Source organism: Sander vitreus, chromosome 10 (assembly GCF_031162955.1).
Source record: "Sander vitreus isolate 19-12246 chromosome 10, sanVit1, whole genome shotgun sequence".
Lineage (NCBI taxonomy): Eukaryota > Metazoa > Chordata > Actinopteri > Perciformes > Percidae > Sander > Sander vitreus.
The window spans coordinates 19,454,185-19,469,168 of NC_135864.1; the positions used below are offsets into that span (position 1 = coordinate 19,454,185).

General features: G+C 40.3%; 2 protein-coding genes across 3 annotated transcripts; one reads left to right on the forward strand and one right to left on the reverse strand.

Moving 5' to 3' along the window:
- Positions 1-137: 137 nt before the first annotated feature.
- tmem126a (transmembrane protein 126A) lies at positions 138-1,750 on the reverse strand. The gene has a single exon (XM_078260769.1). The coding sequence runs from the start codon at positions 1,584-1,586 to the stop codon at positions 969-971; it is 618 nt and encodes a 205-aa protein (XP_078116895.1). The 5' UTR covers positions 1,587-1,750; the 3' UTR covers positions 138-968.
- A 1,321-nt stretch (positions 1,751-3,071) lies between these two features.
- On the forward strand, positions 3,072-14,755 carry LOC144524476 (dual specificity protein kinase CLK4-like). Of its 2 annotated transcripts, none has more exons than XM_078260771.1 (13): positions 3,072-3,093; positions 5,789-5,949; positions 9,235-9,484; positions 10,119-10,221; positions 10,536-10,602; positions 10,705-10,821; positions 10,951-11,117; positions 11,207-11,301; positions 11,775-11,904; positions 11,993-12,075; positions 12,168-12,247; positions 12,375-12,465; positions 13,999-14,755. In XM_078260771.1, the coding sequence occupies exons 2-13, from the start codon at positions 5,789-5,791 to the stop codon at positions 14,188-14,190; spliced, it is 1,536 nt and encodes a 511-aa protein (XP_078116897.1). In that variant the 5' UTR covers positions 3,072-3,093; the 3' UTR covers positions 14,191-14,755. The 2 variants fall into 2 exon arrangements, with proteins under 2 accessions (XP_078116897.1, XP_078116896.1); XM_078260770.1 differs by lacking the exon at positions 3,072-3,093 and adding an exon at positions 4,519-4,643.
- Positions 14,756-14,984: the final 229 nt, after the last annotated feature.

Below are 14,984 nucleotides of genomic sequence, written 5' to 3' on the forward strand. Positions count from 1 at the left end.
ATTGCCTTCCGTTCATTTTGTTTATGACAATACTTGGTTTGATTGATTTCCATTTTTCTGCCCGTTCAAGCTTCATGCCTTGAACAAAACATTGAAACTGAATTGCATTGAATCCACACAATCAGGCTTTTCAAAAATAATGAACGAGCCCTAACATTTTATTGATGAAAAACCACTTTGTCATTTGCATTTAGACATTTTCTAAATGTTTGATGAGGAACAGAAATGCATGAAAGTCCATGCATTTCAAGATTTCTGCAATTCAGACATAAGTCAAAGCTGAGTGACAAAAGACAAATTAATTAGGCAATCAGCAGTCAATTGCACCCCCATTTTAAACAGTCTTCAAAGGCCTTTCTTTACTATATCAGTACCAGGCAAAGGTTTGGACACACTTTCTCATTCATTGAGTGGGAAAGCGTGTCCAAACTTTGGACTGGTACTGTATGCATTATTGATCAGTTAATTGTTTTGTCTGAAACATGTCGCAAAATAGTGGAAGCTGCACATCACAATTTCTCTTTTAAATTGCTTGTTTTGATCATCCAACAGTCCAAAATCCAAAGATATTGAATTAAAAAGGTTATTAAACAGAAAAGCAATAGCCTACATCTGCACATTTGAGAGACTGGAACTATGTTTGTCATTATGCTTAATAAAAGGACTTTAACAATTAACAGATTATCTAAATTGTTGCCGATTATGTTTTTAATTTTAAAGAACATTAAGATTACGTAAAATGTTGTTAACAGTTTAACGCATGAAACTGATTTTCTAACCATGTGTCCAAAAAAAGCTGTGAAAAAATGTTAATTTTGACATACCAGCAATTTTAGAAAGGTAGCCCACGCCTAATTTTATTTGTGGGAGGAAATCTCAGGCATATTCCACATGAGATGGTGAATGTGGTGAAGCATACAACGCACGCTTATCAATGAAAACGTGTTTATTTTAAGGGTGAGTGCATTTTAGTCTTTGAGTTCCTCTCCAGCTGAGCCAAATGTTATCTGAGCAAGTTTGGTGTACGTTTCAAAGTGCCTGGAGCTCAGGTAAGTGCCGAAGAAAACCTGAAGCACCAGTACAGCCCTCATTCTCCTCAGGATCGGTCTGGAGAGGTCCGCCCAGTACCGGAGCAGATTGCCCTTCTCTGGCATCGGTGCTGTGCTGTACCTGGTTGCAAGCCCAACATTCACAGGTAAGGCCAGGAGGATGGGGTACACCCCCCCACCAACCACACCAACAAGTGCACCTCGCATCAGGGCACAGGTGGGACAGTTGAGGTCACCAGACATGAGGGGGACGGACACTGCTGCGTTGTACAGGGCAAATGTTGTGACGAAGGGCAGCACGGCCATCGGCAGGCTGGAAGCGATGGGTGCCTGTGTGACATTCAGAGCTCTGCGATACAAGCTGTTGGATATCAATCCTGCAAGGCCACCATTTCCCCCCAGATACATGGGTCCATAGATGAAGATTTTCTGATCAATGTCAGGCAGTCTCTCGAAATTATTCGCCAGCATTTCAGCAATCACAGCTCTTGAGAGCCCATTTCCAGAGACGCCGTCCTTCTGGGTATTCTCCGACATTTTCAGAATGAATGTTCAAACGACACCGTCCGCTGTTCTGTAGCTAGAGGCTCTTGCTTACAATTTGAATAACTCCGTTATCGCATTGGTAAGGTGGTCCTCAAGATGGAGACAGGGCGCAGACATGTTTACCCACAATTCTAAGCGCACAGTGTTTGGGTTTTATAACCCTGCGTTTAGCCTCCCAGGCACAGCCCCGAAGGTGTTTACCATAGACAGTACAATAAATGGACAAAGTGACGCAGTTGTTTTCAACGGAGACCAGTGAAGTACTGTATATTAGAAGCACTTTTCCGGTGAGGGCTGAGCGTTACTGTTGTGTTTACTCCCGGAGGGTTAAGAATTGTCCATACAGTAGATTCTTCATTCATTAAAAAAAATACTAGTAAGTGCAAACATCTGTCTGGATGTCAATGTATAGGGGATAACACACAGTACACTATAATATAAAAGGAAAACTTCAAATTCAAGGCATGGATGACAAAATAAAAACCTAAAACGATGCATTTGACATCATCCAATAATGATTTGTTTCATATGCCTCAGATATTTTTCTCCAATGTAGAGGTAGTGGTGACTTGAACTTGAACTTAGACTATATCTAAAATAATTTTGTAGACATAGCAATGGATTTTGCCTCTAAATGTTGGTGTTAACTTTTTATTTTTTCTACAATTTCACTTTCTTTTCACCTTTAAAAGGTGTAGCTACTTTCCAGTTGATTATTAGCTGATATTGAATCCACTCTGATGGATATGGCTCACCCAGGAGGCATCGGAGGCTAGTCTACTAGCTGGGCTCAGCTGTAGGTTAACCATCTTCTGTCTTTCTACTTGTCCTCTCTTCTGCCCCTCATGGGTCTACCTCAGTATATCTAGCTATCCATCTCCAGGCAAGCAATTATTTACTTAGAAAATATGTTTCGGTCTTAGACCTTCAGCAGGTAAAATTACAACAATAACTGACGGACAAACGAGCAGTGGAGTAGTAACGCTACAAGGCAGAGAGACAGCCGCTAAAGAGTCAAATTAACTTAAAGCTTCATCCACACAAGCACATTGCTATCGCTGTTGTGGAGATAATAGGCAGACGCTCAGTCTAGGTGCTAGTTCTGGGTTTATCACCAGGTTCACTCAGGTGTGTCAGCCAGAACACCACTTAAGGCCAAATATTCCAGAGGATGAATGAAGAGCTGAGAGATAGTTCTTATTATGTTTATTCCTTTCTCTTTCTTATGAGTGTGAGTGTGATGGAATATACACTACCAAACGTAATATAAACAATAGTCAGAATATGGCTATATATCATTTAAACTCCAATAATGCAAGCAAAGAAAAATGATAGCCTATTATATGGGATTCTCAGACATTTTCTCTCATCCGTTAAGTTACCGCTAACGTAGACAGCAACTAACTAAACGGCCGGATGCTTTTATTGTGAAAACGCCGGACCGGATGCTATGTTCCGTTCGAACTAGCAAAGCCTCGCAAGAGAAGCCTTGACAGCGGTACAGAAAACAATATTTAACATCACTTACTTCTTATTTTACTCAACCACAACGTACTTAACAATCCTAACAACAAGTAGTAAAAGTATAAACACGAGTGACAACTGTATTCGGCTCGTTTTCTGTGAACGATGTGGCGACGGGGTAGCAGACTAACGTTAGCCAACTAACACCGGCTGGCTTGCTGGTTCCGCCGTGCTTTCATGCTGCATCGCTTACAGAGAATCAGCTGAACAGCGGGCTGGGTCTAACGTTAGCTGTCCGCTGACCCACTGCCGCTGGGTCTAACGTTAGTTAATGTATTCGTTTCAAATCGGTAAAATGAAATCGGTAACATAGACGTAATGAGTGGAACATAACGTGAAGTACCATGGTATTTTATTTTGTTTGAGTTTTAACTTGTCCAGTGGGGCAAGTCAATTTCTCTTTCACTTGCCCTACAAAAAAATGCACTTGTCCCGGACAAGCGGACAAGCCTTAATGTCGAGTCCTGATATTATTAGCAGCAGCAGCCTAGTTGTACTCTTAGTGTGAGCAGAGATCATCTAAATACCTGCTGAAGTAGTAAAAAAAACATTTAAAAACAGCAATAAAAAAAAACGAGTAACCTAATTTTATTTAACGAGAAGAGGGAATGGAAAATATATGTGTTACAGGGGTATACTAAACATTTTTACAGGTGAGCTTGTGACACGCAAATAATGTGGGGATTTTTCCAAAAGTAATTTTCCTCTAAATGGGAACGTTCTGCTGCCAACCAACACATACCTTTAGGATTGCCTGTGCATTTATTTATTTTAAAAACAAAATGTTTTGTTATGTTTTGGTCAGTAATATTGAAACCCAAAATTGAGGAGCTTCTAGTAATACGAGAAAAGTAAAACTTTCCAAAACGTTCATGTACAAGTAGGCCTATTCTATTTTTGTTAAGAAGTTTTGTATACAAAACTAATAATCAACATGAATAAGCACACTGTATATACCTCATATATATAAAGAAACATGTAACATTAATAATTCCATATTTTTTTCAGAACCCTTTGCACTGCACCATTGCACTTCTGTCTTACACACAATTGTCAAATTTTTACTTTGTTCAGCTTTGTTTGTTGTGTTTTTAGCTCTATTTCTGTGCAGGTATAGCCTACATTGAGAGTAATAAAAATCAGACTGCACATGGAGAATTTAGTCTTCAGCCTTTCTGTCAGAAAGCTTGTTAAGTTTAGTCAAAAAAAAAAAATACTGGCTTAAGTAAAGGAAAAGATCATAGTTTGGGGTCAAATCCCTTACTTGGCTAATAAAGCTGACGTGATTCTGATTCTGAAATAGTGCTGCTTGATTGTACCTGAAAGGATCAACTCAGGACAACAAAATCCCATGTATGAGATGAGTGGGCGTTGTTATTGTGCGTTGCGTCATCGGATTCTAGATTCGACTAGGAAATCGCCATCTTTGAAGACGGCTAGTCGGAGGCATTTTGTAGTTTCTTTGTTCATATTTTTGTCTAACTGATACACCTCCCATTTGAATCCCGTAATTGTAAAAGACAGGTAAGAGCAACTCATGGAGCATAGCCAATTACCACTTTATTCTGGTATACTGTTTAGAGTATTCCGCCAATGTTAGTTAACGTTAGCCAGTTAGCTTTTACGAAATTCGACGTCTCGCCAACATGGCTGATGCTTATCCAGCTAATTAGCTGAGGCTACTGTATGTCGGCAAATTAGGGCGCAACTTTCTATTATTGTGGCAGTCAATATCTTGAAGTTGGTAGTCACACTATAATGTCTTCATTTTAATGTAGTAAGTTAGGCGGACTGAAGTAACGTCAATGGTTTTATGGGTGGCTAACATAATGTTGGTTAGCGTGCTCAGCGTTCAATGGGCCTTGAATCGAGATTAACATTCGACGACTTTCTCTGCTTCATTCACCTCCAGCCAGTTGACTGGTTACAAACAATCATAGGCCTAACGCACGTAACGTTAGTTACCACAGTTTGAACCGCAAATTACCATACGTCTATGAAACAGTGGATGCACATTGCGTTTGGATGGATCATGTCGTGGAAACGTCGACAGTAACGTTACTTTAACGTTGGCCCCAAGTTACAACTTGCTTCCGTTTCGCGCTCTCGTGCATTTGATCAACTAACGTTAACGTTTAGTAAGATAACGTTTCATATAGTTTTCTGTAACGTTAACGTAAACTTCTGTATGTATTGCATTGCGCATTTTTTTTATTGGTTTGCAGTCAACTAACGTTACGCAATTATTTTATGTAAGGTTTTGATTTGGTTTGAAAGCTGCACTAATAATAATAATAATTATTATTATTATTATTATTTATACTTTATTAATCCCGCAAGGGGAAATTACAATGTTTTCACTCTGTTATTACACATTATGGCTGCAACCATGGACTGTATAAAATGGCTGCAAACAACGATCATTTTTACTCTCGATTTTATATGCTAAATAGTTTGATTTATAATTTGTAAAAAAGAAATGGAGTTACATGTAATACATAATTTTGGGTCTTTTGCATTGGAAGAGAGGCATCTTCAAAACAATTCCACTTGTAATGCTACAACTGAGTCTATGGCTGCCAAAACATTGCAATGATTGATAAATATCAGAATTTAATGTCTTAGGATTCAGTGGAATTCCATTTCGACTTATTTTCCATGTCTTTCAGATGCGCCACTCAGAGCGAATGCGCTCCCCAGGTGTCTGGCTTGATGAATACAGCTGGGAAGAGAGAATGGAGTGTCGTAAACGAAAGAAACAAGATTCGCACAGCAGCGAAAGAGAAAATAAGTCCAGAAGAACTCACCATCAACACAAGACCTATGAGGGGTAAATATCTTCTCAGTATTTGTTGTGTAAAGTACCTACTGAAATTCTAAGACCTTTTTTTGTTTTGTTAAGGCACCCATTTTACCTGAAGTGAACAATATATCAACAACTAGATTGTGTAAAGGAGAACTACAGTGTTAGCAGTGTTAGGTTAAATGTTGGATATACTCAAAAATCCACCTGTGTTGTATGAAATAAATGTATTTTAATGACCTTTTTGTAGGAAAGCTGTTCAACCATCATATAACATATAGGAAACATTGTTGGCGAACTTTTAATAAACATCAAGATATCTTCCACTTGTTACCTTCAAAAGTTAGAGATGGAACCCAGCTTAAGCCGAATTGGCAGATATGTGGACAATCGGATCAGATGCTGATGATGTCAAACATTTTGTGTAATACCTATCTGAACATGGGAGCAATGACAATGCAGGGTTCCCGCGGGGTCTTAAAAAATCAAAAATTCTGTACTTTAAATTTAAGGCCTTAAAACGTCTTAAAAACAGCCAGATTTTGTCAGGTCTAAAAAGGTTTTACCCGCTGGCTGCAGAAAGGAAAAAGTATCGAGTCGTAGCCTACAAAGTGGAGCTCTAGAGTCTTTGCTCTGTAACAACACCAGGAGAACGCTGCCCTCAGAACGTTGGTTTGGTGTGTTGTAGTTCTTTCTGGGAGATATTGGTGTTTGTACGTACGCAGTAATAAAACTAAAAATCCTGTGATAAATGCAATACCTGCCTGCGAAATACATCTGCGTCTCGTCAGTTTGTTAAAGTTCGACTAGGCCTACATGTGGAAAATGGGAAAGTGTACTTTTAAAGAGACATGGCTAGATCACAGCGATTTCCGCTGTTGGTTACTAGAGGTACCCAGCTCCAGGTATGAGGCTCACTGCAAGCAAAAATATTCAATTAGGACTCTGGGTGTGAAGACGCTGGAGTCACACACCAGAGCGGAGAAACGCAAGCTAGTCGCAAAATGCCTTTAGCAGACTCGGCCAATTAGCCAGTTTTGTAGGTCTTAAATTTCAATCTTTATGGTCTTAAAATGTCTTTAAATTAAATTATTACATAAGTCCATTTATATTATTGCTAGGTTTCAGAATGTTAGTGGCTTGTGCTGCCATGTTTTGAGATGAACTAATACGGCACCGGTGCCTTAATGACTGAATGTTATCTACCGGACTGAATAGCAACGCGGATTTCGGTGCCTTATTTAGGTGCCACTTAAATGCCTGCGCTTCTGTCTGATGCTCTGAAAACGGACGTTAGAGGGAACTGAAACATCACTGCACGGGACGCTAGTTAACACTACACTCGACAGCAGGTAACGTTAGCCTACCGTTAGCTAGCAGCTGGAGTAAACCATGGATGTATTAGTAAACACAAAATGCTGACAGCTAAACGGTGTAAACGGATGTCTGTATTTCACTGGAGAGGATTCCAACAACAGACTGCTGCTGCCGTTGTCTGAAAAACAACACAGATGTTGCGTTCACTTGAAACTTGCCTCGCCAGCCTCGTGCTGCATCCAGTGGTTGTTTAACAGGAATTTACTAGTAAAATAAGTTATTTTTATTTAATTTTTACTAAATCATTTAATTTTGACCCTGTGGCCTTAGCAATAAACAAGCCGTTCTTTAATGTCGCAGACTGTCGTCGGGGCGGAAATGTGTCACCTTTTTCAGCCCTTCTGAGTTTGCTGGTATGATATCAAAGATTGCATGTACGTTGTAGAGCACAATCGTACATAGGTACTACTTGCAGTGTTTGTTTTTTGTAATGGCATTTCAGATGCACTTTTTAAAATTAATCCTTTGCCCCTAAATGACAAGTCAATTTGCAATTTCAGTGTCATCTGTTGAAGTTATGTGCAATGTTAATATGTTGTGCAATTCTGGCTTTTTGTAAACATGTAGGGTGCCCTATAGGGTTACATTAGATGTTTCCAGATACTCTAATTTTAATTCTGTAGAGAGGCAGACTTCCTCCTGGAAGACAACTGACACCACCAGGGTACTAGGGCACTAGGGGTTTCTTGGTCTGTTTTAGATGCTTAGGAGCTAACATGGCCTGCTGGGTGGGTGGGCTGTTAGTGATTGGAAACATTCTAAGCAAACTAAACCTTAATGAACAAACATAAGGATGTTAAACAGCAAAACTTATACAGTGGTGCTCATAAGTTTATGAACCCATGCTAAAGTCGACTAAAAAGAGTAATAAAAAAAAAATCATCTTTTGGAAATTCTGGTAAAGTTCACTTGGCCTTTGGAATTAAAATAGCCCCACATCATCACATACCCTTCACCATACCTAGAGATTGGCATGGGGTACTTTACATAACATCATCTCTCAATGCAAATCAAACCAGCTATTAGGATAACTGAAATAAAACCATGCCAAAACCCACTGTATTTAATTTATTTATTTACAATACATTATTCATTCACAAAGAAAATTGGTGTCCTTTTTAAACGTTTTTTTAAATTAAGGCATTAAGATCAATTTCCAAAATTTGATATATATATATATATATATATATATATATATATATATATATATATATATATATATATATATATATATTTATTTATTTTAATTCCTCTTTTTAGTCACCTTAATCATGGGTTCATAAACTTATGAGCACCACTGTATAAAGAACTGTTGGAAGGTTATAGGAATTTTTATGAAAGCAATAAACAAATTTCTCTTAAGATTCTTTAGTTCTCTACATTTCATATTGGCACCACATAGCACACATAGGTGCCCACTTCTGGCGTACTGAGATCTCCAAGTGCAGAATCACGGATCGGATTACGCACTATCAGGTTGTGCTGAACAGCTTTGAGCAACTTTCAATGCCTCACACTTTAACTCTGCCAATATGGCTCTCTCTCAGGGTGCACACATTTTAAGGAAGGCATGCTTTGAGTTGTCAAAGAGATAGCTGTATAAATGTTAAAATTGCCCAAATGTGACATTACGTGTTGACATTTGCATACCCCTAAAAGTACTATTTGTAAAGTGACAAACCTCTAATAAGAATTTCTGAACGGTAGCCTCTCATTGAACAGGATGTTTGGTGGCTGTATGTTGCTAATTACAAATGTTACATAAAAGGCTCAGGGGGTAGAGTGTCAGGCAATAGGCAGACCATTAGTGCCATCATTTGCGGTCTTCATTTGAGAGGGTTATCACAGACGAGGAACTGGGACCTGACATACGCTAGTGCTTGTTTTTGATTTGTGTGTCTTTTTTTTTCTTCTTTTTTTTTTGTTTGACTGCAGGCACTTCTTGGAAACCCGCAGTTTGAACCCGAGGCTGGACTCTCGGGATCGAACCACCAAGGACCACCGTTTGGGCATGGCCTGTGAGGAGGACAGCCGCGAAGGCACCTGCAAGGACAGAGACCATGACTGGCACCACTACAGCAAGTCATCCGGGCGCAGTGGTCGGAGTGGCCGCAGCAGGCGAAGCAGCCGCAGGCACAGAGACAGAAGGCGCAGACGTAGCCACTCTCGCCACAGGTCCTCCTCGGTACGGGAAACTCCTTCTCCCCTCTATACCCCTCTCTTGTCTTTGCCACCAAATGGAATGGGTCAGCACTGGTGTTTAGCCAATGCTTAACACCTATCTCTTTGTCTCTGTGTGACCAACTCTTCACTATTAAGCATGATTTCCTATAATGACAAGTAGGGGCTCAGGAAGTAAGGGTTTGTGAGTGTTTATTGATTTGTTAGAGAAAAGTGGACCTAGTATTTGTGCTGAAATCTTAGTGGGTAGTTGAGGGACGTGATGGTAAAGATTTATCCGAGTTGTTTCGGAGGAGTTACAAAGAACTACATGTAGATAGACTGTAATTAATCAAGTTCAGTTTTTTTCTGTACTACTCTGAGAAAGTATCTCATCTGAAAATCTTGTTGCCATGTTTTTCTTCTGTAACACACACTATGTGGTGGCTGGCGCCCAATTTCTCTGACGGGGCTGAATTTGAATTTGCTGCTCCGTCCATTCGCCTGGCGGTGTTACTGAACGGGCCGAATCTATCCACCCCTACACCTCCCCCCCCTTGGCCTGGTTGAATGAATGACGATGTCGCATTGTGGTGGCCTGGTGCTGGCTGACTGATGGGTTATTGATGTGATGGCGGATTGCGGCGGTTCCGGTACAGAGGAGGACCCAACAGCGCAGCAGCAGGAAAAGATCCAGGAGTGTTGAGGATGATGAAGAGGGTCACCTCATCTATCACAGTGGAGACATGCTGAGAGCGAGATGTATAGAATATATACCTCTTTTTTTTTTTCTATTGTTCACACTTTGTCTCTCTCACTCACTTGTTGTCTGGTTTTTATTTCCAAACATTGATTTATAGGCTGAAGTATTTGGGCCAATAGACTTAATTTTATTGGTTAAATACTGCTCGTCAGTGTAACATATTAAGCATTGAGTGATATTCCAGTGTTCAGAAGCCTGTTTATAGTAGTGTAGCTAAACCGAGCAATAAAACATCAGGCAGTGCACCAGCCAAATGGCAGTGTTTTACTTTGTCAGTGCTGTGTTTCTAACTTATACTCTCTATTTTCTGTAGATGAGATTGTGTGTACTCTAGGAGAGGGTGCCTTTGGGAAGGTCGTCGAATGCATTGATCACTCAAAGTAAGAAAATATTCCTTACAGCTCAATGTTTTTAATAATCGTTTTTTACTCGTTCTTTCGCCCACATTTGATATTAAAAGTATTTATATTGTGTGCTTCCAGTGATGGAGCTCGAGTGGCTCTGAAGATCATTAAAAACATAGGCCGCTACCGCGAGGCAGCTATGTCTGAGGTAGAGGTGCTTGAACAGTTGAAGTCCCTCGACTCTGATAAGAGATAGTAAGTCGGTCCATAGTAACTTCATATCACAAAAACCTGATCACCTTGTGGTTGTCACGTGAAAATATTTTCAGAATTTGCCACACAAGAAACTTAATTTGCATCTGCTATACCTCTGCTCCTCTTTAGTGCTTGTGTACACATACTGGACTGGTTTGACTACCACGGCCACATTTGTATTGCCTTTGAACTGCTTGGCCTCAGCACCTATGATTTCCTCAAGGAAAACAATTTCCAGCCTTTCCCCATAGAACACATCAGGCACATGGCGTACCAGATCATCCGGGCTGTGAGATGTAAGTAATTGACATGCATGCATACATAATTGTGGAGAAGAAAAGAAAAAAACATTTTGGTTTAAAATGTATGTGGTCTTGTCTTTCAGTTCTGCATAACAACAAGCTGACTCACACAGATCTGAAGCCTGAGAATATTCTCTTCATTAGTTCAGACTATGATATGGAGTACAACCCTGAAATGGTAGGTGCCCTGATGGTGCGTTCCATTTACCTCGGGAGCTGGGAATGACGTCACACCAGAGTTTAATGCGTTACATACAAGTTGGGTTTTTCATTGTGTTAGCGCTATCCAGGTTAGCCATGGTTAGCATTACCAATTTTTTTGTGTATACAAACAGCGTCACATGTCCACAGAAGTTGGACAAGATTGTGTTTACGATTTAGTGAGACACAAATAAGACAGAAGTGCTTTCACAACTGTTGAGGCACGGGGCATCCGTGTTGGATTTTGGGCTGGGGGTACTCGTAGGTTGTTCGAGCTCGGAAATCCGAGGTCATGGTGCGTCTCACCGACTTTTACCTCGGAAAATCTGACTTCCAAGTACAAATGGAACGCACTATAAATATTTAACCACAGAAATCACACCTGCTGTATTGGCCAAAACTTTTTGTTTTTTTCGGCAGCTGTGCGAGTGATTGTTTTCTTGTCCTTAGAAACGGGATGAAAGGACATTGAAGAACCCAGATGTGAAAATTGTGGACTTCGGTAACGCCACATATGAACATGAGCACCACACCTCCGTGGTGTCGACGCGTCACTACCGTGCTCCTGAAGTCATTTTAGGTACGTCGCTGTTTTAAAGCACTGCTCGGAAGCTTTAGGCTGATCCTTTAGTGGTGACTTGTTATTTAGTTTACATTGTCTCTTTCAGATCTGGGCTGGGACCATTCCTGTGATGTCTGGAGTGTAGGCTGCATACTCATTGAGTACTACCTTGGATCTACTCTCTTCCAGGTAAGTAGCAGTAGAGAGCATGATGGAATTCTTAATACTGTGACTTTTATCATGGCATTTGGCAAGATGTGTTGTATTGTTTTCTCCTTCAGACTCATGACAGTAAAGAGCACCTTGCAATGATGGAGAGAGTCCTGGGCCCCATCCCCTCAAACCTCCTGCAGAAAACCAAGTATGTGCACCACAAACTGGCTTATTTTTTAACACCATTTATTTGGCCACCTGAACACACTCCGCAGATGGAATTTATTTTTAATTTTTGATAAATGTTCATTCAGTATTCATTGTGTGTTGTACAGGAAACGGCGGTATGTTCATCGTTGTAAGCTTGACTGGGATGTGCACAGCTCTTCTGGGAGATATGTCAAGAAACACTGCAAACCCTTAAAGGTAAGAGTAATATACTGGAGGCAGCCCGTGTAGAAGCGCTCCTGTGCTTCGGAAAATATATCTATTTATCAAATGTGATTTAAAAATACACCTTTCAACAACACCAAAATTCTGATCTTTACATCTTAGCAAGCACGTTAGCCACATGTTTTGTTCAGTTAGAACACTGTACATAGCCCAGAACTTCACAATAAGGACAGGATTCCTAATTTGCTTCATGCAGCCTCTGAGCCCAGCTGCTTGAATACATGAAAAGGATTAAACCATGAAAGAAATCACACAAACATATCAGTGTCTTCCTTTACTACAAACTTATATTTTCTGCAGGGGTCTTTTCTGTTTTGTCCATCCTGTACATGCTTCATGTAGTTCACACATGTAATCAGGGTACCCGCGGGGTCTTAAAAGCATTGAAAAAGTCTTACATTTGATCATCTCAAATTAAGGCCTTAAAGCCTTGAATTTGGTATACAGTGTCTTGGATTTCGTTACAAAGGTCTTATATTTTTTTTTGCCTTTCCTAGCATTAAGTTCATACCGTAACAAAATGAACTGTTACTAATGTAGGATAATAAAAAAACTGACGGCAGCCCGTTGCTGGACGCCCCGGAGGACCGAGACACAAAGTAAACGCCTCTCTGACCGGTACCGGGGGGTTAGCGGTTAAACTGAGCGGGGGATGTGCGCAATGTGTCGGTGTGTGTCGGAGCCTGGCTGGCTGCTCGGTGCCTTCAGACAAAGCTCAAGCTAACAGGCTAACGGCTTATTAGCTAGCCAAACACTGAGCGGTAACATCTGCAAAGATTGGATCTGTGAGCGCATTAATCTGCTCGGTGTGCGTCTTATAACAAACAGAGCGAGCAGCCGCTGGACTCCAACACCTGTTGATCCGTGCAGAACTTGACTGTGAGCGGAGTGTTCAGAGACGATGTGACCGGCAGGTAACGTTAACGGTTATCTGCTACTGTAGCAGAGCTGCAAGTAAACACTGAACTGAGCTGTGTTTTCACTGTTAAACACTGCTGCAGGTATTCATGCACAACTGATGGTGATTTACAGAGGTGGAAGACTTACTCAGATCATGTATTGCAGTAAAAGTAGAAAAAACAAATTACTTGTCAGTTACAAAGTCCTGCATTCAACATCTTCAAGTAATAGTAGAAAGTATTATCAAAATATACTTAAAGTACCGAAAGAGTGTGTGTGTGTATATATATATATATATATATATATATATATATCCAATACATTTTATTAAATATGACTGATAATTTAAATAAAATGTTTTATTTAATTCAAGTAGCCTACTTGTACATCATTTTCTAGGGATTAAAATGTATACAGATTTGACATTTTCCCCTCATACTTCTGTCTAACTACATTTAATTTCATTTGAAATGGTATTAAAAAGGCCTTGAATTTAAGTTGGAGGATCCTGGGGGGGGTACCCTGTTTAATGTAGAACTACACTTAAGATGCAGAGCACTAGATTAATGGTGACATATTTTACAATTGCCTCTTCTTTCCCATCAGAATTACATGCTGTCTAAGGGCGAAGACCACCACCAGCTGTTTGACCTGATAGAGAAGATGATGGAGTATGACCCAGCTAAGCGCCTCAGTCTGGAGCAGGCCCTCCAACATCCCTTCTTCTCCTGCTTCCGCAAGAGCAGCAGCAGCAAAAGCAGGAGAGGCAGCAGAAGCAGTAGCAGCAAAAGAGACTGAACTCCTGAATGTGTAACCTTGGCCAGGGCCTGACTGTCACTATGACATTTCTCATGGTGCGCAGTGGCAGCCTCTACTTCCTGACTCTCCAGGAGAGGTGTACCTTAACTGACTGTATCAGTCCACTGCCCTACCTTGCTGTGTCCTGTCCTAAGCCGGTGTGTTTCTTAGTCTCACTCCTAAACAAGTTGTGTTCTCATCTCTGGCATGTTTTGATGTAATGAATCCCCCAATTGATTTCTATTTATTTGCCATTGTAATTTAATTTGTCACGCCTAAGCATATACTGGTAGAGCTGTTTTTTATTCATGAGTATTCCGATTGTGTCCATGTTCTTTCACTGCATTATGAAGTGGGTGATGGGTAATGTTACAAATTGAGAATTGCTTTACCCTCCCATCAGTCTCACCAGTCATTTATTCAGCACTGTAAATGAATAAAAAAGCTATTGCGGGCAGAACATTTCTTGTATATAGAATTTAAGTAATTTCTTTTTTTCACTGACTGGTTATGCAACTTTTGCAGTATCATGTACATTCTCAATAAACGTGAATACACAACGGAAGTGTGTCTTGTGTGCATACTGTGCAGTGATGCAGGTGCAGTAGCTGCATTAATCCTTAGGATGGCAGTAAAAAGCTTGTAATTGCAAAAGTCTGCCTCCAGAAGTTACTCAACATCACTGAAGGCAAACGTGGTAGTTATCAAAGCATTAATCTATCCTAAACCTATAGTCATTTTAACATTGTGCCCACTGATTTTCTTTTGAATATTTCCTTGTTGAAAGATTTTAG